This window comes from Coregonus clupeaformis, unplaced genomic scaffold (genome assembly GCF_020615455.1).
Source record: "Coregonus clupeaformis isolate EN_2021a unplaced genomic scaffold, ASM2061545v1 scaf2657, whole genome shotgun sequence".
In the NCBI taxonomy this organism is placed as follows: domain Eukaryota; kingdom Metazoa; phylum Chordata; class Actinopteri; order Salmoniformes; family Salmonidae; genus Coregonus; species Coregonus clupeaformis.
The window spans coordinates 1-20769 of record NW_025536111.1 but is presented as its reverse complement, the minus strand read 5'-3'; the positions used below and the strand labels follow the sequence as shown (position 1 = coordinate 20769).

General features: G+C 47.3%; 1 protein-coding gene across 2 annotated transcripts; it reads left to right on the top strand.

The window, feature by feature from the left end:
* Nucleotides 1–3730: 3730 nt before the first annotated feature.
* Nucleotides 3731–20762, top strand: LOC123488994 (ornithine aminotransferase, mitochondrial-like). Of its 2 annotated transcripts, XM_045219714.1 has the most exons (5): nt 3731–3986; nt 15663–15896; nt 17881–18105; nt 20198–20293; nt 20601–20762. In XM_045219714.1, the coding sequence occupies exons 2-5, from the start codon at nt 15683–15685 to the stop codon at nt 20738–20740; spliced, it is 675 nt and encodes a 224-aa protein (XP_045075649.1). In that variant the 5' UTR covers nt 3731–3986; nt 15663–15682; the 3' UTR covers nt 20741–20762. The 2 variants fall into 2 exon arrangements, with proteins under 2 accessions (XP_045075649.1, XP_045075648.1); XM_045219713.1 differs by lacking the exons at nt 3731–3986; nt 15663–15896; nt 17881–18105; nt 20601–20762 and adding an exon at nt 18119–19797 and having other exon boundaries at nt 20198–20282.
* The last annotated feature ends 7 nt before the right edge of the window (nt 20763–20769 follow it).

The window sequence follows — 20769 nt, the reverse complement described above, 5'->3', positions numbered from 1 at the left end:
CAAGTCAGTGGTGCGCTTCGTCAGCCCGGCTCGGCCCGTTCCTGCTCCCCGCACCAAGTCAGTGGTGCGTTTCGTCAGCCCGGTTCGGCTCACTCCTGCTCCTCACACCAAGCCAGTGGTGTGCGTTGTCAGTCCAGCACGGCCCGTGCCTGTTCTCCACACCAAGCCAGTGGTGGGCGTCGTCAGTCCGGCACCCCCGTGCCTGTTCCACTGGTGCATGGTTCGGCACTGGTCAGATGTTTTACGCCGGAGCTAGAGCAATCCGCTCCATCAGTGTGCAGTCCAGCTCCGGCCAGCGGGGCTAGACCGGACCAGGGGTACTTTGGGGGGTTGGAGAGGGAGTGGGGATCAGGCCCGGAGCCGGATCCGCCGCCAAGGCGGAGTGCCCACCCGGTCCCTCCCCTGTGGTATTTAGTTGGCGCGGTCGGAGTCCGCGCCTTTAGGGGGGGGTACTGTCACGCCCTGGCTCTGGGGACACTGTTATGTTGAGCCAGGGTGTGTAGTTCTATGTATTCTGTTTCTATGTTGGGAGTTCTAGTTTGTATTTCTATGTTGGCCTGAGTGACTCCCAATCAGAGGCAACGAGTGACAGCTGGTGCTGGTTGTCTCTGATTGGGAGCCATATTTAAACTGTGTCTTTCCCTTTGTGTTTGTGGGTTTTTGTTTCTAATCTGTTTATGGTAGACCGTGAACTGTCACGTATCATTTGTTGTTTTGATCGTGTCTCGGAATAAAGAGTATGTTTGCCTGCAACGCTGCGCCTTGGTCATCTCTGTTCGACGAGCGTGACAGTAGTCCACAATCATCTCCTTTGTCTTGGTCACGTTGAGGGAGAGGTTGTTATCCTGGCACCACACGGCCAGGTCTCTGACCTCCTCCCTATAGGCTGTCTCATCGTGGTCGGTGATCAGGCCTACCACTGTTGTGTCATCGGCAAACTTAATGATGGTGTTATTGTCGTGCCTGGCCATGCAGTCATGGGTGAACAGGGAGTACAGGAGGGGACTGAGCACGCACCCCTGAGGGGCCCCCGTGTTGAGGATCAGTGTGGCAGATGTGTTGTTACCTACCCTTACCACCTGGGGGCGGCCCGTCAGGAAGTCCAGGATCCAGTTGCAGAGGGAGGTGTTCAGTCCCAGGATCCTTAGCTTAGTGATGAGCTTTGAGGGCACTATGGTGTTGAATGCTGAGCTGTAGTCAATGAATAGCATTCTCACGTAGGTGTTCCTCTTGTCCAGGTGGGAAAGGGCAGTGTGGAGTGCAATAGAGATTGCATCATCTGTGGATCTGTTGGGGCGGTATGCAAATTGGAGTGGGTCTAGGGTTTCTGGGATAATGCTGTTGATGTGAGCCATGACCAGCCTTTCAAAGCACTTCATGGCTACAGACGTCAGTGCTACGGTCGGTAGTCATTTAGGCAGGTTATCTTAGAGTCCTTGGGCACGGGGACTATGGTGGTCTGCTTGAAACATGTTGGTATTACAGACTCAGTCAGGGACATGTTGAAAATGTCAGTGAAGACACTTGCCATTTGGCCAGCATATGCTCGGATACACGTCCTGGTAATCCGTCTGGCCCTGCGGCCTTGTGAATGTTGACCTGCTTAAAAGTCTTACTCACATCGGCTACGGAGAGCGTGATCACATAGTCATCCGGAACAGCTGGTGCTCTCATGCATGCTTCAGTGTTGCTTGCCTCGAAGCGAGCATAGAAGTGGTTTAGCTCGTCTGGAAGTCTTGTGTCACTGGGCAGCTCGCGGCTGTGCTTCCCTTTGTAGTCTGTAATAGTTTTCAAGCCCTGCCACATCCGACGAGCGCCAGAGCCGGTGTAGTACGATTCAATCTTAGTCCTGTATTGACTCTTTGCCTGTTTGATGGTTCGTCGGAGGGCATAGCGGGATGTCTTATAAGCGTCCGGGTTAGAGTCCCGCTCCTTGAAAGCGGCAGCTCTACCCTTTAGCACAGTGCAGATGTTTCCTGTAATCCATGGCTTCTGGTTGGGGTATGTACGTACGGTCACTGTGGGGACGACATCATCGGTGCACTTATTGATGAAGCCAGTGACTGATGTGGTGTACTCCTCAATGCTATCTGAAGAATCCCGGAACATATTCCAGTCTGTGCTAGCAAAACAGTCCTGTAGCTTAGCATCTGCATCATCTGACCACTTTTTTATTAACCGAGTCACTGGTGCTTCCTGCTTTAGTTTTTGCTTATAAGCAGGAATCAGGAGGATAGAGTTATGGTCAGATTTGCCAAATGGAGGGCGAGGGAGAGCGTTGTATGCGTCTCTGTGTGTGGAGTAAAGGTGGTCTAGAGTTTTTTTTCCCTCTGGTTGCACATTTAACATGCTGGTAGTAATTAGGTAGAACGGATTTAAGATTTCCTTCTTAACTCGATTTAATGGCGAGAAGGCGGAAAAAAAAACAGGGGAAAAAATATGCATACTTTCTTTACGAAACAGAATTTTTCACCAACATGCTAGAGTAGCTAATGCTAGTCCCAGATGTTGCATATCGCTTTCAGCCAATCAGGTTGCAGCACTCTTTTATTTTGAAACCATCAGACCAGGTATGAAAAAACAGACTGCTGCAACCTGATTGGCTGAACGTGACACGCAACATCTGGGACTAGCATAAACAAAATCTAACATCATCCCTTTTTTAGATTAAATTTTTTAGGCAGCAAAATGTGAAGTCTGTGCAAGGGGTGTGTGTTAGACTTTCACTAAAAAAAGACTGTGTATAGGCCACAGTATTTGACCCCTAACCCTGCCACCTTTCAATCTCAGTCCAAACGGACCTTTAGTTTTACTTCTCAATAAAGATAATTTTTATTGATTTGATCCGGCCATACTGTATGCACATGTTTTTTTTAAACACCTCACTTCACATTTATCCAATAGCATAGACGTATGACTCAATCTATTCAAGGGACATCTACAATGTTAACGGTAATTTAATACTAATATTTAATATGCCATTTAGCAGACGCTTTTATCCAAAGCGACTTACAGTCATGCGTGCATACATGTTTTTTTTTTTTTTTTGTGTATGGGTCTACCAGCTGAGCTACAGAGGACCACTGTGCAGACCTGACCACTGTGCAGACCTGATTAGTTACCTTCCACTAAACCTGATAACGCTGTGTTTTGCTGAGTGTCCCTGGGCCCAGGTGCTGTTCAAACACACGTAGGCTATGTTAGGTAAATATTGCAGCTTCACTGGCTGTGTCAACAAGTAGGGCTGGATTTTGATCAATTTCTGTCTTTGAAACAGCGAAGCCAGTTGAGGAGTGAAATAAAGTCATATTGATCTTTAAAGATAACCAGAACATGAATTTAATTGATTTTTAAGTGATTTTTTCAACATGCAAAATGAAGACTAGGCTACTCAAATCATGAACTTCGCACCTTGACATGTGTCCTATTGATTATGATGAATTGAAAAAGAGATCACACTTGCTCTTCTAAAGAACATTATTTAAAAACAAAAAAAAATGCTTATTAAATACAACAAAAGAAAAACCAATAGGCAGTAGGCATGAAGGTATTTATGCACAAATGCACACGTAGAAATGTGACCAACATCATCGCAATGATTTGATGATATTGCATCATTGAAGTTGCGCGTCATTCGTGCTATGCTCAATGCCATTTAGTGCCATTCTAGACATGCACCACTTTCCTTTCCTTTGCTACTTGGAATAGTTTCCCCCCAAGACAAACGCGATATTATAAAAAGGGGTAATCTCTTTTGAAGTGCATATCCCACTCAACCCAAATGATCTTTCTAGAGCCCACATAGGGGCGGGTGATGACAGCGGGCCACGCAGTTGACGTATCAGTTGACGTAGCTAACCTTCTTCACAACACCCATTCGCTCCTGACTTCGGGCACGCCGGGGTTCTGACAAGCCGCTTTGAGGTCTCCTGTTTATGGACGTAAAAAAATCTACGTTATTTTCAAGAGGAGGTCACATTTTAAAGGTAATTTGAGTGATCTTATATTCAGCTAAAGTACTAGTACATTTTTGAGTGATTAGTTAGCTTGGGTGGCACCACCTTTTCCGGTTAGACAGCTCGAGCAGGTGTGGGTTAGCTAACGGTAGCCGTCCGGCGTCTTTTATCACGTAACGTAGTTACAGCTAGCTACCTATAGTGGCGTTTGCAATACCATCTGGTTTAGCTAACTAATGTAACTAGTTCTCTATAGTTTTTTAGGGTTGGAAAATGTAGCTATCTTCATTGTTAGCGCACAAGCTGGTGAAGTTGGCTAGCAAGTTAGCATAGCTAGCTACAGTAGCTAGCCACGTCGTAACAACCGCAGCTCAGGTAGTTTCGTCCCGCAACTAGCCATTTTAAATGACCGTTTAGCTAACAATTTAGACGTTTACTTTTAATGTTACAGATTGCTATCAGTTACAGATGGCAGGAGTCAAAAATGTCAATATAAATGTTAATTTAAATGGCTAATTGAAGGACGAAGCTACCGCTCAGGTAATATTCCATGAACTCGGCAGTGCAGTGGCAGATAGGGTTGGTAAAGAGGGCAGTTAGCTAGATTTTGTAGTCATTCTAATTAGTTAGGATAACACTCTCTCTCTGTGTCAAAAGGCTCGACCTGTTTAATTTAAATGACAGATGTTTGTTGACAGTGGCTCATTTGTAAATCGGGAGGTCCCGGAACACATAGTGAGCGCTGGAGGGGGGGTTATCCGGGGGGCTTTGAGGTACCTGAACGCATGAAGAGGAAAAAGTGACTTAACAACGTCGCAGGGCATTAGACAGAGGAAACAGCCAAATCACCTCACTATCAATGGTGTTGAAATGGACGGCGCTCTCCAAGGTGCTGATTCATCCAAAGCATTTTAGACGTCACTGCAGAACACCCGCCATACGCATAGCATATGCCCACATACTCGAATATAGAGGTGGGGTTTACACAAGTCCGAACTTCCTTATAGCACATTTTTAAGACATCAATGTCACTGCAGAACACCCGCCATATGCATATGCTAACATACTCAGCTGTGGGGCTTACAAGACCCGAATTTCATATCATTTTCAAGACATCAATGTAGCAGTAGAACAAATATCCCAATATCGGAATATAACTTCAAATAAAATAAATAAATGTATGTTACAGCAGAATACACACATGAGAATATACAGTGGGGAGAACAAGTATTTGATACACTGCCGATTTTGCAGGTTTTCCTACTTACAAAGCATGCAGAGGTCTGTAATTTTTATCATAGGTACACTTCAACTGTGAGAGACGGAATCTAAAACAGAAATCCAGAAAATCACATTGTATGATTTTTAAGTAATTAATTTGCATTTTATGGCATGACAAAAGTATTTGATACATCAGAAAAGCAGAACTTAATATTTGGTACAGAAACCTTTGTTTGCAATTACAGAGATCATAAGTTTCCTTTAGGTCTTGACCAGGTTTGCACACACTGCAGCAGGGATTTTGGCCCACTCCTCCATACAGACCTTCTCCAGATCCTTCAGGTTTTGGGGCTGTCGCTGGGCAATATGGACTTTCAGCTCCCTCCAAAGATTTTCTATTGGGTTCAGGTCTGGAGACTGGCTAGGCCACTCCAGGACCTTGAGATGCTTCTTATGGAGCCACTCCTTAGTTGCCCTGGCTGTGTTTTTCGGGTCGTTGTCATGCTGGAAGGCCCAGCCACGACCCATCTTCAATGCTCTTACTGAGGGAAGGAGGTTGTTGGCCAAGATCTCGCGATACATGGCCCCATCCATCCTCCCCTCAATGCGGTGCAGTCGTCCTGTCCCCTTTGCAGAAAAGCATCCCCAAAGAATGATGTTTCCACCTCCATGTTTCACGGTTGGGATGATGTTCTTGGGGTTGTACTCATCCTTCTTCTTCCTCCAAACACGGCGAGTGGAGTTTAGACCAAAAAGCTATATTTTTGTCTCATCAGACCACATGACCTTCTCCCATTCCTCCTCTGGATCATCCAGATGGTCATTGGCAAACTTCAGACGGGCCTGGACATGCGCTGGCTTGAGCATGGGGACCTTGCGTGCGCTGCAGGATTTTAATCCATGACGGCGTAGTGTGTTACTAATGGTTTTCTTTGAGACTGTGGTCCCAGCTCTCTTCAGGTCATTGACCAGGTCCTGCCGTGTAGTTCTGGGCTGATCCCTCACCTTCCTCATGATCATTGAGGCCCCACGAGGTGAGATCTTGCATGGAGCCCCAGACCGAGGGTGACTGACCGTCATCTTGAACTTCTTCCATTTTCTAATAATTGCGCCAACAGTTGTTGCCTTCTCACCAAGCTGCTTGCCTATTGTCCTGTAGTCCATCCCAGCCTTGTGCAGGTCTACAATTTTATCCCTGATGTCCTTACACAGCTCTCTGGTCTTGGCCATTGAGGAGAGGTTGGAGTCTTTTTGATTGAGTGTGTGGACAGGTATCTTTTAAATAGGTAACGAGTTCAAACAGGTGCAGTTAATACAGGTAATGAGTGGAGAACAGGAGGGCTTCTTAAAGAAAAACTAACAGTTCTGTGAGAGACGGAATTCTTACTGGTTGGTAGGTGATCAAATACTTATGTCATGCAATAAAATGCAAATTAATTACTTAAAAATCATACAATGTGATGTTCTAGATTTTTGTTTTAGATTCCGTCTCTCACAGTTGAAGTGTACCTATGATAAAAATTACAGACCTCTACATGCTTTGTAAGTAGGAAAACCTGCAAAATCGGCAGTGTATCAAATACTTGTTCTCCCCACTGTATAGGCCTCCTGCCTATGTGATAATATTAAACTCCTATTCAGATTAACTTCACAGTACAGAACAAGTTTGTAAAGGGAAAAATATGTTCCATTTAACTCCTGACAGTCAATTTCTTGCCCAAAGCCATGAGCGGGCCTGTGGCTATGACGTTTAGCGTCCTTGTAAGGCTGTTCGGAAGACTCTGGCTGTGGTGCCTATTTTTTCATTTTGAGTGTTAACTATAACCTGGGTGTCTTCGGGTTATATGTTTGCTTGTTCTTGAACTGAGGCTCCGTCCAAATTGCACCTGCTCTGAGCACTTCGTCGGTGGATGCACCGCCCGGCGAGTTGTCAAACACTTCAACTTCAAGAGAGAAACACTTAAACCAAACAATGCTATATTTTGATTACTCACCTGCCCTGAGCTAGCTATAACTGTGCGTTCATTACATTACACATGAGAGTCATTGGACGAAGGACTCTTCTGTACGGGAGAGTTTTGTTAAGAGCCCCGACGCTCAATCTGAACATTAACACGCGTTGCTTGCGGTACGGTTTTGGAAGCATAAGGACCGTATCTTTCATATCAGCCAGAAATATTTTTCTAAAAACAAAAAGTTAAATTGATACACACCTTGATATGGGTTAGTGTTCCCACAAGCCCATATCTCCCAAGTTACAGCGCTTGGGTAGGAGCGTTGGGCCAGGAACCAAAAGGTTGCTGGATCGAATCCCAGAGCCGACAAGGTAACACGCGGATGTCGATTAGGGCAGCCCCCCCGCACCTCTCTGATTCATAGGGGTTGGGTCAAATGCGGAAGACACATTTCAGTTGAATGCATTAAGTTGTACAACTGATTTTAGGTATCCCCCCTATCCCTTTCCTTGTTTTACGGAAGACAAGAGGCCACCACCTGGAGAAGGGTGCAACTGCAGCCCGCAAATTCAGGGGGTTCCTTCATGTGGGCATTGCTGCATCTGCAGGAACCCCTCTGTGTAGCTCAGTTGATAGAGCATGGCGTTTGCAACGCCAGGGTTGTGGGTTCGATTCCCACGGGGGGCCAGTATAAAAAAATAAAAATGTATTCACTAACTGTAAGTCGCTCTGGATAAGAGCGTCTGCTAAATGACTAAAATGTAAATGTAAATGTTGGTTCATTTTTAAGCTAGGACTCCAGTACATAGGCGGGAGGCAGGGGCGCTCCAGGACAGTAGATGGCGGTAATGCACCATAACGTTGGATGCCAACCAATAAACCCCACAGAAGAAGAAGAAGAAGAAGAGGCGGGAGGAGACAACGGTAGCTAGCTATAGCTAGTACACACCGGTAGTGTCCTTCGCCCTTCCGGCTGTCGGGGGGCTGTTTTCCTGCAGTTCTGTTAACGATGGCGAGGGCAGGTGTTCGGCAGGCGGGGCTTGAAGGACACTGTGCTAGCTTAGCCAGCTAGTCCCCGCCTCCCAGAGGAGCTAACTCCTCTCTGGGTTTTGGTCATGGGTCCTCCTATCTATTCCAGGAGAGGACCATGACAAGAGCACTGCTTATCTGTCAAACGCATTGATTCAGTCTCCGGTTGGATTTTGACTGAAGGTTCATCGGTCAGTGTTGATTCAATCAGCCAAAGAGGCCCATCTCCTTTATCTTGACCTGTAGACTTAGCTCACTGCTATCAAGTTGGCTAACAGTATTGTTACTGGAGACGGTCTGGATGGCATCTCTTGGCCTGTTTTAGTCATTGATCACAGCCCCTTGAGTTGATTACATCAACGTGTATCTCCTTTATTTTGTCAAATAGACATTCTATTATAGACCGTCACTAACAAGTTAGTTAGCTTGTTACCAGAGAACGAACGTCTTGATGGCATCTGGGCCTGTTCCAGTGAGTGCATTTCAGGTGAGACTGATTCGATGGTAATTACAGCTTGTCATAAGCTGTGAGATAGACAGTAGCATGCAATATGTAGGCATAGTTACTGGGCTCTGCTGCTGCTGCTGCTGTGGTAGTCAGCTGACCTTAGGGATAGAGGGAGGGGAACTCTTGGTCATATTCATTAGTGCACACCGTAGCAAAACGTTTATGGTAAGGGTAGCTGACCTGAGGGATAGAGGGAGGGGAACTCTTGGTCATATTCATTAGTGCACACCGTAGCAAAACGTTTATGGTAAGGGTAGCTGACCTGAGGGATAGAGGGAGGGGAACTCTTGGTCATATTCATTAGTGCACACCGTAGCAAAACGTTTATGGTAAGGGTAGCTGACCTGAGGGACAGAGGGAGGGGAACTCTTGGTCATATTCATTAGTGCACACCGTAGCAAAACGTTTATGGTAAGGGTAGCTGACCTGAGGGATAGAGGGAGGGGAACTCTTGGTCATATTCATTAGTGCACACCGTAGCAAAACGTTTATGGTAAGGGTAGCTGACCTGAGGGAGGGGAACTCTTGGTCATATTCATTAGTGCACACCGTAGCAAAACGTTTATGGTAAGGGTAGCTGACCTGAGGGAGGGGAACTCTTGGTCATATTCATTAGTGCACACCGTAGCAAAACGTTTATGGTAAGGGTAGCTGACCTGAGGGAGGGGAACTCTTGGTCATATTCATTAGTGCACACCGTAGCAAAACGTTTATGGTAAGGGTAGCTGACCTGAGGGAGGGGAACTCTTGGTCATATTCATTAGTGCACACCGTAGCAAAACGTTTATGGTAAGGGTAGCTGACCTGAGGGATAGAGGGAGGGGGAACTCTTGGTCATATTCATTAGTGCACACCGTAGCAAAACGTTTATGGTAAGGGTAGCTGACCTGAGGGATAGCGGGAGGGGAACTCTTGGTCATATTCATTAGTGCACACCGTAGCAAAACGTTTATGGTAAGGGTAGCTGACCTGAGGGATAGAGGGAGGGGAACTCTTGGTCATATTCATTAGTGCACACCGTAGCAAAACGTTTATGGTAAGGGTAGCTGACCTGAGGGATAGAGGGAGGGGAACTCTTGGTCATATTCATTAGTGCACACCGTAGCAAAACGTTTATGGTAAGGGTAGCTGACCTGAGGGATAGAGGGAGGGGAACTCTTGGTCATATTCATTAGTGCACACCGTAGCAAAACGTTTATGGTAAGGGTAGCTGACCTGAGGGATAGAGGGAGGGGAACTCTTGGTCATATTCATTAGTGCACACCGTAGCAAAACATTTTGCAAAGGAAAAAGAAAATGAGTGTTTATTGGAAAAGTTCAGGTCCAGTTGGAGTCCCTCCCTGTTTCAGTCCGTTTTCCTCCGTTTTGGTGCATAGTGAGTACGACCGTGAACACTCGTCTTGTGGTGCGTCACATGGCCTGTGGGTTGGGGCTGGTCTTAATTTAGCTGTGGCTTGTGATGTAGGGAGGGGGGGCGGGGGGGGGGGTGTTTGGGAGGCGGTGCCGCCACAACCTATCACCTTCTTCCATGAGCGATTTGGACAGGGGCTGGAGTGGCAAATAAAACATTACCTCATGGGACAGACATTAACCTTGGTGAAGACGGACCGGACTCCCGACTGACTCACTTTGTTTACTGTCTGTACTAGCTGATTTATTGATAACTCCATTAGTGGTGTTGGGCTGTCTGTCTCCGCACTGTTACATCCACGTGGATTTATTTGCCCGTACATGTGTCCTGTGTTCATTCTATGAAATATGTGATCTTTTTGTAACTGGAAGTGGACTGAAGCTTTAAGCTATCTAGTGAACAACAAGCTCTTAGAATTTGGTGAAATGTTAACTGGTGTTTTGATAGGTAAAGTTTGGCCTGTTTCTCAGCCAGGGAGTTGGATAATATAATGAAGAGCCACTATAAAGCCGTGTAACTGACAGAGCCCCATGAAGCCTTTCCAGTGTGTCGGTCAGACTGATTCCATGATCAACTGACACTAAACATTTAATGAGACTCCAGCCAAGTGACTGTCTATTCTCTTTAACTGCACTGCAGCACCTCTCCTTCTACAGCAGCAAACCAACTCAGTCTTGCCTGCACCTTTCAGTAGACCTAACTGGACTCAGACAGTGTTTCCATAGCAATGGTGCTGCCCGTCAGAGAGAAAGGTCAGGAACAAGTGAACACTACAGTTCATTAGTCCTTTAGTAGTATGGAGTTAGTTGACGTGAACCCGGGGCGTCCAGAGGTCCAGCAGAGGTCAGGTCTTCTGTTGTGCTGCTGTGTCTGAAAGAGAAGTGCAGCTCAGCATTCCTGCCTGCTGAATACACGCTGAGTGGAGGATCATATACACTGATGCCAGGGTGGCATATCATTATCACAGGCTGTACACACCACCCTTTGTGGCCAGGGTTGGATGAGGACAGGTTGACCCACCACCCTTTGGCCAGGATGAGGACAGGCTGTACCCACCACCCTTTGTGGCCAGGGTTGGATGAGAACAGGTTGTACCCACCACCCTTTGTGGCCAGGGAGGACAGGCTGACACACCACCCTTTGTGGCCAGGGTGAGGACAGGCTGTTCCCACCACCCTTTGTGGCCAGGGTTGGATGAGGACAGGTTGACCCACCACCCTTTGGCCAGGATGAGGACAGGCTGTACCCACCACCCTTTGTGGCCAGGGTTGGATGAGGACAGGTTGACCCACCACCCTTTGTGGCCAGGGTTGGATGAGGACAGGTTGACCCACCACCCTTTGTGGCCAGGATGAGGACAGGTTGACCCACCACCCTTTGTGGCCAGGGTTGGATGAGGACAGGTTGACCCACCACCCTTTGTGGCCAGGGTTGGATGAGGACAGGCTGTACCCACCACCCTTTGTGGCCAGGGTTGGATGAGGACAGGTTGTATCCACCACCCTTTGTGGCCAGGATGAGGACAGGCTGTACCCACCACCCTTTGTGGCCAGGGTTGGATGAGGACAGGCTTCCTAATGCCTAGCCCGAACCTTAAGTTAAGACCAACAAGCTAATTTGAGTTTTCATGAATTTGTACAATATAGCCAATTTTGGCCTATCTAAGGGGAAATCGCTCAGTTCTGACTCATGACAGTAAACGTCAACCTGCTAGGTTAAATGGATACTTGGGGATTTTGGCAATGAGGCCCTTTTATCTATTTCCTCAGTCAGATGAACTAGTGGAAACCATGTGTCCAGTAGGAAGGAAGGTAGAGGTAGTTGGCGAGCCAATGCTAACTTGCGTTAGCGCAATGACTGGAAGTCTATCTACTAGAACACTGATGCCATGGTGGCATATCTATTGTATTTATAATGGATCCCCACTCTTCCTGGGGTCCAGCAAAATTAAGGCAGTTATACATTTTTTTTAAACATTCCAATACATTCATAACAGATTTCACAACATATTAAGTATGTGCCCTCGGGCCTCTACTCTACTACCACATATCTATAACACAAAATCCAAGTGTACATGTGTGTATAGTGGGTATGTTATCGTGTGTTTGAATGCATGTGTCTATGTTTGTGTTGCTTCACAGTCCCTGGTTTTCCATAAGGTGTATTTTTATCTGTTTTTTAAAAATCAATCAATCAATTTACTGCTGTCATGAGTTACTTGATGTGGATTAGAGTTCCATGTAGTCATGGCTCTATGTAGTACTGTGCGCCTCCCATAGTCTGTTCTGGACTTGGGGACTGTGAAGAGACCTCTGGTGGCATGTCTTGTGGGGTATGCATGGGTGTCCGAGCTGTGTGCCAGTAGTTCAAACAGACAGCTCGGTACATTCAACATGTCAATACCTCTCACAAATACAAGTAGTGATGAAGTCAATCTCTCCTCCACTTTGAGCCAGGAGAGATCGACATGCATATTATTCATGTTAGCTAAACGTAGATTGCTTAAGGCTGACAAGATAAAGGTAAACTGTGCAGGCAAGGAGATTGAATCTAAAACAAGTGTAATTTATCTTGGTGTGCCCCTAGATCAATCCCTTTCTGGAGACCTGATTGCTGCTAAAATTCTTTCTAAAATGGCGAACAAATTGAAATCTTTATATCGTAACACTAGATATTTTAACATCAAAGTTAAGAAACTGCTTGTCTCAACCTTATTTTCAGTGTACAAAAGGCTGTGAAGTATTTGTAGTTAATCATATCAGTAATGTTAGTTCATTATATCAGAGGTGTAGCTCCGCCCACCGGTGAAGTGGAGCAGAGCATGCTGGGCGATCTCAAGCTCAGAGAAGATCAGCTGGAGAGAAGTCAAGTGACAGAAAGTTCCAGCCATCCTCGTGTTTTCCCAACAGTTAGCTTTTCATTGTGTTAGCCAAGGCCAGTGTGCGTCCTGGTTGATATGTAAGTACGTATTTCATATCTTTCAGGTGTTTATGTCTGAAGATGCACTCTGACGATAAACGTCATATTTATGGTTATGCTAATTCGCGTTAGTAGTTTGTACTGCGAGCTAGCTATTGTGAGCTGGCTAGCTCTGGTTTTGGCTGTCATATCATTTCTGACATTTTAACCCTGTATTTGGAAAGGATAACGTTTCCCAGTACGTTGTTTATATACCCTGTAATTGTGTAGGTGTATGGTGCATCATTATATGGGTATTCCATTGTATTGTATGACTGTTTAGATCAAGAAAGCAACCCTGCCTAGTTCATTGTGCCATTGTAGCCCTGTAATGAAGATGATGGTGCTATGCTTTGTTTGTACACGTGCGACCGGCACCCCCTTTTGATCTAAAATTAGTACAGTCACGTTGTATTGTGCTGTGTGGTCCTGCCCATGCCCCGTGTAGCTCAGTTGGTAGAGCATGGCGTTTGCAACGCCAGGGTTGTGGGTTCGATTCCCACGGGGGGGGCCAGTATGAAAATGTATGCACTTAACTGTAAGTCGCTCTGGATAAGAGCGTCTGCTAAATGACTAAAATGTAAAAAAAGTATAGCATTAAGTCATCATAGTCATGTTATAGCCACAGGAGTTCTGAATGAGTTCTGAATGTCCCCCCCTAGGACCCATATAGGGGTACAGGAGTTCTGAATGTCCCCCCCTAGGACCCATATAGGGGTACAGGAGTTCTGAATGTCCCCCCCTAAGACCCATATAGGGGTACAGGAGTTCTGAATGTCCCCCCCTAAGACCCATATAGGGGTACAGGAGTTCTGAATGTCCCCCCTAAGACCCATATAGGGGTACAGGAGTTCTGAATGTCCCCCCCTAAGACCCATATAGGGGTACAGGAGTTCTGAATGTCCCCCCCTAGGACCCATATAGGGGTACAGGAGTTCTGAATGTCCCCCCCTAAGACCCATATAGGGGTACAGGAGTTCTGAATGTCCCCCTAGGACCCATATAGGGGTACAGGAGTTCTGGGAGGTGGGCCTGTTGCCTTTGGAGTCCAGAGTGGACCAACTTAAACTTGTATCATTTGTTTGACATCTTAAATGATCGTGCCCCAGGTTATATGAAACACCACGTTGATATGGTCTATAATCAACACTGTTACAATAGCAGAGCTAGTGGTATGTCTTGTAAAATCCCAAGAGTAAACGGTACTGCGAGGAGTACGTTTTTCTATACAGGTATTTGTCTCTGGAATAGCCTCCCCTTGGAGATCAAGCAAAGGAAAAAGTAGAAATAACCTTTTACTTGCTTTTTAAAGGTTTCATTTGGACAAGGTTGTCTAAGTAAGAGAAACCTCTCCACTGCCCCTTGCGCCCCCTACTGCTGGTCAGGTGTATTTATTTGAACGATAGGTAGGATGTGCAATGAATGAATAGATTGTTTTTTTTAAAGGTTGAAATGTGAAATTAATATGGTTGATTTTTAAGGTTAGGGAAAAGTGCAGTGAATAGTGCCACTTTTTAGGACGTCAATATAAATGAATATATTTCTGATTGTTTGTCATTTTGTCTGGCCTTTTTAATCATTATGTGTTATTGTTTTAGCATTGAGGACCACTTTGGAAACAAGCGTTTTAATTAATACTTTCAAGTGATATCCTCTGGGTCCACATTGTTCATTCTGTTGTATATGTCTGTTACCCAGAATAAATTACATCCAATCCCTCCCTGTGTAGACTGTAGCAGACGTCCCCTGTTCCATCCAATCCCTCCCTGTGTAGACTGTAGCAGACGTCCCCTGTTCCATTCAATCCCTCCCTGTGTAGACTGTAGCAGACGTCCCCTGTTCCATCCAATCCCTCCCTGTGTAGACTGTAGCAGACGTCCCCTGTTCCATCCAATCCCTCCCTGTGTAGACTGTAGCAGACGTCCCCTGTTCCATCCAATCCCTCCCTGTGTAGACTGTAGCAGACGTCCCCTGTTCCATCCAATCCCTCCCTGTGTAGACTGTAGCAGACGTCCCCTGTTCCATCCAATCCCTCCCTGTGTAGACTGTAGCAGACGTCCCCTGTTCCATCCAATCCCTCCCTGTCTAGACTGTAGCAGACGTCCCCTGTTCCATCCAATCCCTCCCTGTGTAGACTGTAGCAGACGTCCCCTGTTCCATCCAATCCCTCCCTGTGTAGACTGTAGCAGACGTCCCCTGTTCCATCCAATCCCTCCCTGTGTAGACTGTAGCAGACGTCCCCTGTTCCATCCAATCCCTCCCTGTGTAGACTGTAGCAGACGTCCCCTGTTCCATCCAATCCCTCCCTGTGTAGACTGTAGCAGACGTCCCCTGTTCCATCCAATCCCTCCCTGTGTAGACTGTAGCAGACGTCCCCTGTTCCATCCAATCCCTCCCTGTGTAGACTGTAGCAGACGTCCCCTGTTCCATCCAATCCCTCCCTGTGTAGACTGTAGCAGACGTCCCCTGTTCCATCCAATCCCTCCCTGTGTAGACTGTAGCAGACGTCCCCTGTTCCATCCAATCCCTCCCTGTGTAGACTGTAGCAGACGTCCCTGTTCCAGTCCATTTTCTTCTGTTAGTAGATGTATTCATTAGGCTCCGATCTCTGTCTCTCTGTGTAGACTGTAGCAGACATTAACCAATGACGGGGATGATTTCCAAGCTGAGCCACAGCCTGCGGAGCGCTGCCCCGGCCCTGACCAGAGCTGTCCACTCCGGGACGCGTCCTGCCTCTACCGCCGCCTCCAACCTGAAGACCGACCAACCCCTCACCGCTGAGGAGGTGTACGCCAGAGAGGAGAAATATGGAGCCCACAACTACCACCCACTTCCTGTGGCGCTGGAGAAGGGAAAGGGTGAGTGACCCACAGAGATAAAACCAGCTAGAACAGTAGCTGACAGACTAGTGTCCTGTCTACTGGATGTCAAGACTAGTGTCCTGTCTACTGTACGTCAAGACTAGTGTCCTGTCTACTGTACATCAAGACTAGTGTCCTGTCTACTGTACATCAAGACTAGTGTCCTGTCTACTGTACGTCAAGACTAGTGTCCTGTCTACTGTACATCAAGACTAGTGTCCTGTCTACTGTACATCAAGACTAGTGTCCTGTCTACTGTACGTCAAGACTAGTATCAAGACTAGTGTCCTGTCTACTGTACGTCAAGACTAGTGTCCTGTCTACTGTACATCAAGACTAGTGTCCTGTCTACTGTACGTCAAGACTAGTGTCCTGTCTACTGTACGTCAAGACTAGTGTCCTGTCTACTGTACATCAAGACTAGTGTCCTGTCTACTGTACATCAAGACTAGTGTCCTGTCTACTGTACGTCAAGACTAGTGTCCTGTCTACTGTACGTCAAGACTAGTGTCCTGTCTACTGTACATCAAGACTAGTGTCCTGTCTACTGTACATCAAGACTAGTGTCCTGTCTACTGTACGTCAAGACTAGTGTCCTGTCTACTGCACGTCAAGACTAGTGTCCTGTCTACTGTCCATCAAGGCTAGTGTCCTGTCTACTGTCCATCAAGACTAGTGTCCTGTCTACTGTACATCAAGACTAGTGTCCTGTCTACTGCACGTCAAGACTAGTGTCCTGTCTACTGCACGTCAAGACTAGTGTCCTGGCTACTGTACGTCAAGACTAGTGTCCTGTCTACTGTACATCAAGACTAGTGTCCTGTCTACTGTGCATCAAGACTAGTGTCCTGTCTACTGCACGTCAAGACTAGTGTCCTGTCTACTGTGCATCAAGCTGCCTCACGCTACAGAAACAGGAGATAGGCTCCTCCCCCTATGGGCCGTTCTGGGGACAAGGCTTGGTTCCAGTAGCTGTTCCAAACCCCCTCTGCTCTGTGTCCTCTTCTCTCCAGTGGCTGTTCCAAACCCCCTCTGCTCTGTGTCCTCTTCTCTCCAGTAGCTGTTCCAAACCCCCTCTGCTCTGTGTCCTCTTCTCTCCAGTGGCTTTTCCAAACCCCCTCTGCTCTGTGTCCTCTTCTCTCCAGTAGCTGTTCCAAACCCCCTCTGCTCTGTGTCCTCTTCTCTCCAGTAGCTGTTCCAAACCCCCTCTGCTCTGTGTCCTCTTCTCTCCAGTAGCTGTTCCAAACCCCCTCTGCTCTGTGTCCTCTTCTCTCCAGTAGCTGTTCCAAACCCCCCTCTGCTCTGTGTCCTCTTCTCTCCAGTAGCTGTTCCAAACCCCCTCTGCTCTGTGTCCTCTTCTCTCCAGTAGCTGTTCCAAACCCCCTCTGCTCTGTGTCCTCTTCTCTCCAGTGGCTGTTCCAAACCCCTCTGCTCTGTGTCCTCTTCTCTCCAGTAGCTGTTCCAAACCCCCTCCGCTCTGTGTCCTCTTCTCTCCAGTAGCTGTTCCAAACCCCCTCTGCTCTGTGTCCTCTTCTCTCCAGTGGCTGTTCCAAACCCCCTCTGCTCTGTGTCCTCTTCTCTCCAGTAGCTGTTCCAAACCCCCTCTGCTCTGTGTCCTCTTCTCTCCAGTAGCTGTTCCAAACCCCCTCTGCTCTGTGTCCTCTTCTCTCCAGTAGCTGTTCCAAACCCCCTCTGCTCTGTGTCCTCTTCTCTCCAGTGGCTGTTCCAAACCCCCTCTGCTCTGTGTCCTCTTCTCTCCAGTAGCTGTTCCAAACCCCCTCTGCTCTGTGTCCTCTTCTCTCCAGTGGCTGTTCCAAACCCCCTCTGCTCTGTGTCCTCTTCTCTCCAGTGGCTGTTCCAAACCCCCTCTGCTCTGTGTCCTCTTCTCTCCAGTGGCTGTTCCAAACCCCCTCTGCTCTGTGTCCTCTTCTCTCCAGTGGCTGTTCCAAACCCCCTCTGCTCTGTGTCCTCTCCTCTCCAGGTCTGTATGTGTGGGACGTGGAGGGAAACAGATACTATGACTTCCTGAGTGCCTACAGTGCAGTGAACCAGGGCCACTGCCACCCTAAGATCATCACTGCTCTGAACGCCCAGGCCTCCAAGCTCACCCTGACCTCCAGGGCCTTCTACAACGACGTCCTGGGGGCCTACGAGGAGTACATCACCACCCTGTTTGGATACGACAAAGTACTGCCCATGAACACAGGTTAGCAGGTCTGATAAGTACTGCCCATGGACACAGGTTAGGAGGTCTGATATGTACTGCCCATGAACACAGGTTAGGAGGTCTGATATGTACTGCCCATGGACACAGGTTAGGAGGTCTGATATGTACTGCCCATGAACACAGGTTAGGAGGTCTGATAAGTACTGCCCATGAACACAGGTTAGCAGGTCTGATAAGTACTGCCCATGAACACAGGTTAGGAGGTCTGATATGTACTGCCCATGGACACAGGTTAGGAGGTCTGATAAGTACTGCCCATGGACACAGGTTAGCAGGTCTGATATGTACTGCCCATGAACACAGGTTAGGAGGTCTGATAAGTACTGCCCATGAACACAGGTTAGTAGGTCTGATATGTACTGCCCATGAACACAGGTTAGGAGGTCTGATAAGTACTGCCCATGAACACAGGTTAGTAGGTCTGATATGTACTGCCCATGAACACAGGTTAGGAGGTCTGATAAGTACTGCCCATGAACACAGGTTAGGAGGTCTGATATGTACTGCCCATGAACACAGGTTAGTAGGTCTGATATGTACTGCCCATGAACACAGGTTAGGAGGTCTGATAAGTACTGCCCATGAACACAGGTTAGGAGGTCTGATATGTACTGCCCATGAACACAGGTTAGGAGGTCTGATGTGTACTGCCCATGAACACAGGTTAGGAGGTCTGATAAGTACTTCCCATGGACACAGGTTAGGAGGTCTGATATGTACTGCCCATGAACACAGGTTAGGAGGTCTGATATGTACTGCCAATGAACACAGGTTAGGAGGTCTGATATGTACTGCCCATGAACACAGGTTAGGAGGTCTGATAAGTACTGCCCATGGACACAGGTTAGGAGGTCTGATATGTACTGCCCATGAACACAGGTTAGCAGGTCTGATATGTACTGCCCATGAACACAGGTTAGCAGGTCTGATAAGTACTGCCCATGAACACAGGTTAGGAGGTCTGATAAGTACTGCCCATGAACACAGGTTAGGAGGTCTGATATGTACTGCCCATGAACACAGGTTAGGAGGTCTGATATGTACTGTCCATGGACACAGGTTAGCAGGTCTGATATGTACTGCCCATGAACACAGGTTAGCAGGTCTGATATGTACTGCCCATGGACACAGGTTAGGAGGTCTGATAAGTACTGCCCATGGACACAGGTTAGGAGGTCTGATATGTACTGCCCATGAACACAGGTTAGCAGGTCTGATATGTACTGCCCATGAACACAGGTTAGCAGGTCTGATATGTACTGCCCATGAACACAGGTTAGCAGGTCTGATAAGTACTGCCCATGAACACAGGTTAGGAGGTCTGATATGTACTGCCCATGAACACAGGTTAGCAGGTCTGATAAGTACTGCCCATGAACACAGGTTAGGAGGTCTGATATGTACTGCCCATGGACACAGGTTAGGAGGTCTGATAAGTACTGCCCATGAACACAGGTTAGGAGGTCTGATATGTACTGCCCATGAACACAGGTTAGCAGGTCTGATAAGTACTGCCCATGAACACAGGTTAGGAGGTCTGATATGTACTGCCCATGGACACAGGTTAGCAGGTCTGATATGTACTGCCCATGGACACAGGTTAGGAGGTCTGATAAGTACTGCCCATGAACACAGGTTAGGAGGTCTGATATGTACTGCCCATGAACACAGGTTAGCAGGTCTGATAAGTACTGCCCATGAACACAGGTTAGGAGGTCTGATATGTACTGCCCATGGACACAGGTTAGGAGGTCTGATATGTACTGCCCATGAACACAGGTTAGGAGGTCTGATATGTACTGCCCATGGACACAGGTTAGGAGGTCTGATATGTACTGCCCATGGACACAGGTTAGGAGGTCTGATATGTGGCCATCTGGTGTTCAGGACCAGTTGCATGGCACAGCATGATTTATAGTACGTCCTGAGAACAACATGTCTCCCCTTGACAAGGTGTGGAGGGTGGAGAGACTGCTCACTAGCTGTCTGACAGGTATGTCTTCTGTCACGGTCCGTGGCAACACAACATATTGAATTCTAAGTGTAGTGACATACTAATGTTCTCTCCCAGGTGTGGAGGGTGGAGAGACGGCCTGTAAGCTAGCCCGTAAGTGGGCCTACACTGTGAAGGGCGTGCCCAAGAACCAGGCAAAAATCATCTTTGCAAGTAAGTCAATATACAGCAACTTTTGGTTTCCCATCATGTCCTGAGATGCAGGATGTTTGGCCCTGTCTAACCTACCTGTGCGTTCCTGAAATACACAATACCAATCATTGTTTTACGGTGGTGCCATTGGGCTTTAACCCCGCCACGGCTGCTTGCAGCTATATTTGTTACCATGTTATTGAATGCCATATCCATGTGTTCATTTAGTTCATTCACATGGCGCAGAATGCGTTTGAACTGTGAATTGTGTGGTGAATATCATTAAAAGAAGGACGCTAATGTAGTGTGTCTTCCCTCTCCTCTGTAGATGGTAACTTCTGGGGCCGGACCATGGCAGCCATCTCCAGCTCTACGGACCCTAGCAGTTACGAGGGCTTCGGGCCCTTCATGCCTGGCTTTGGGCTCGTCCCCTACAATGACATCCCTGCTCTGGAGGTACGAGGCTGACGTGACATGCATCATATATAATACTGAAC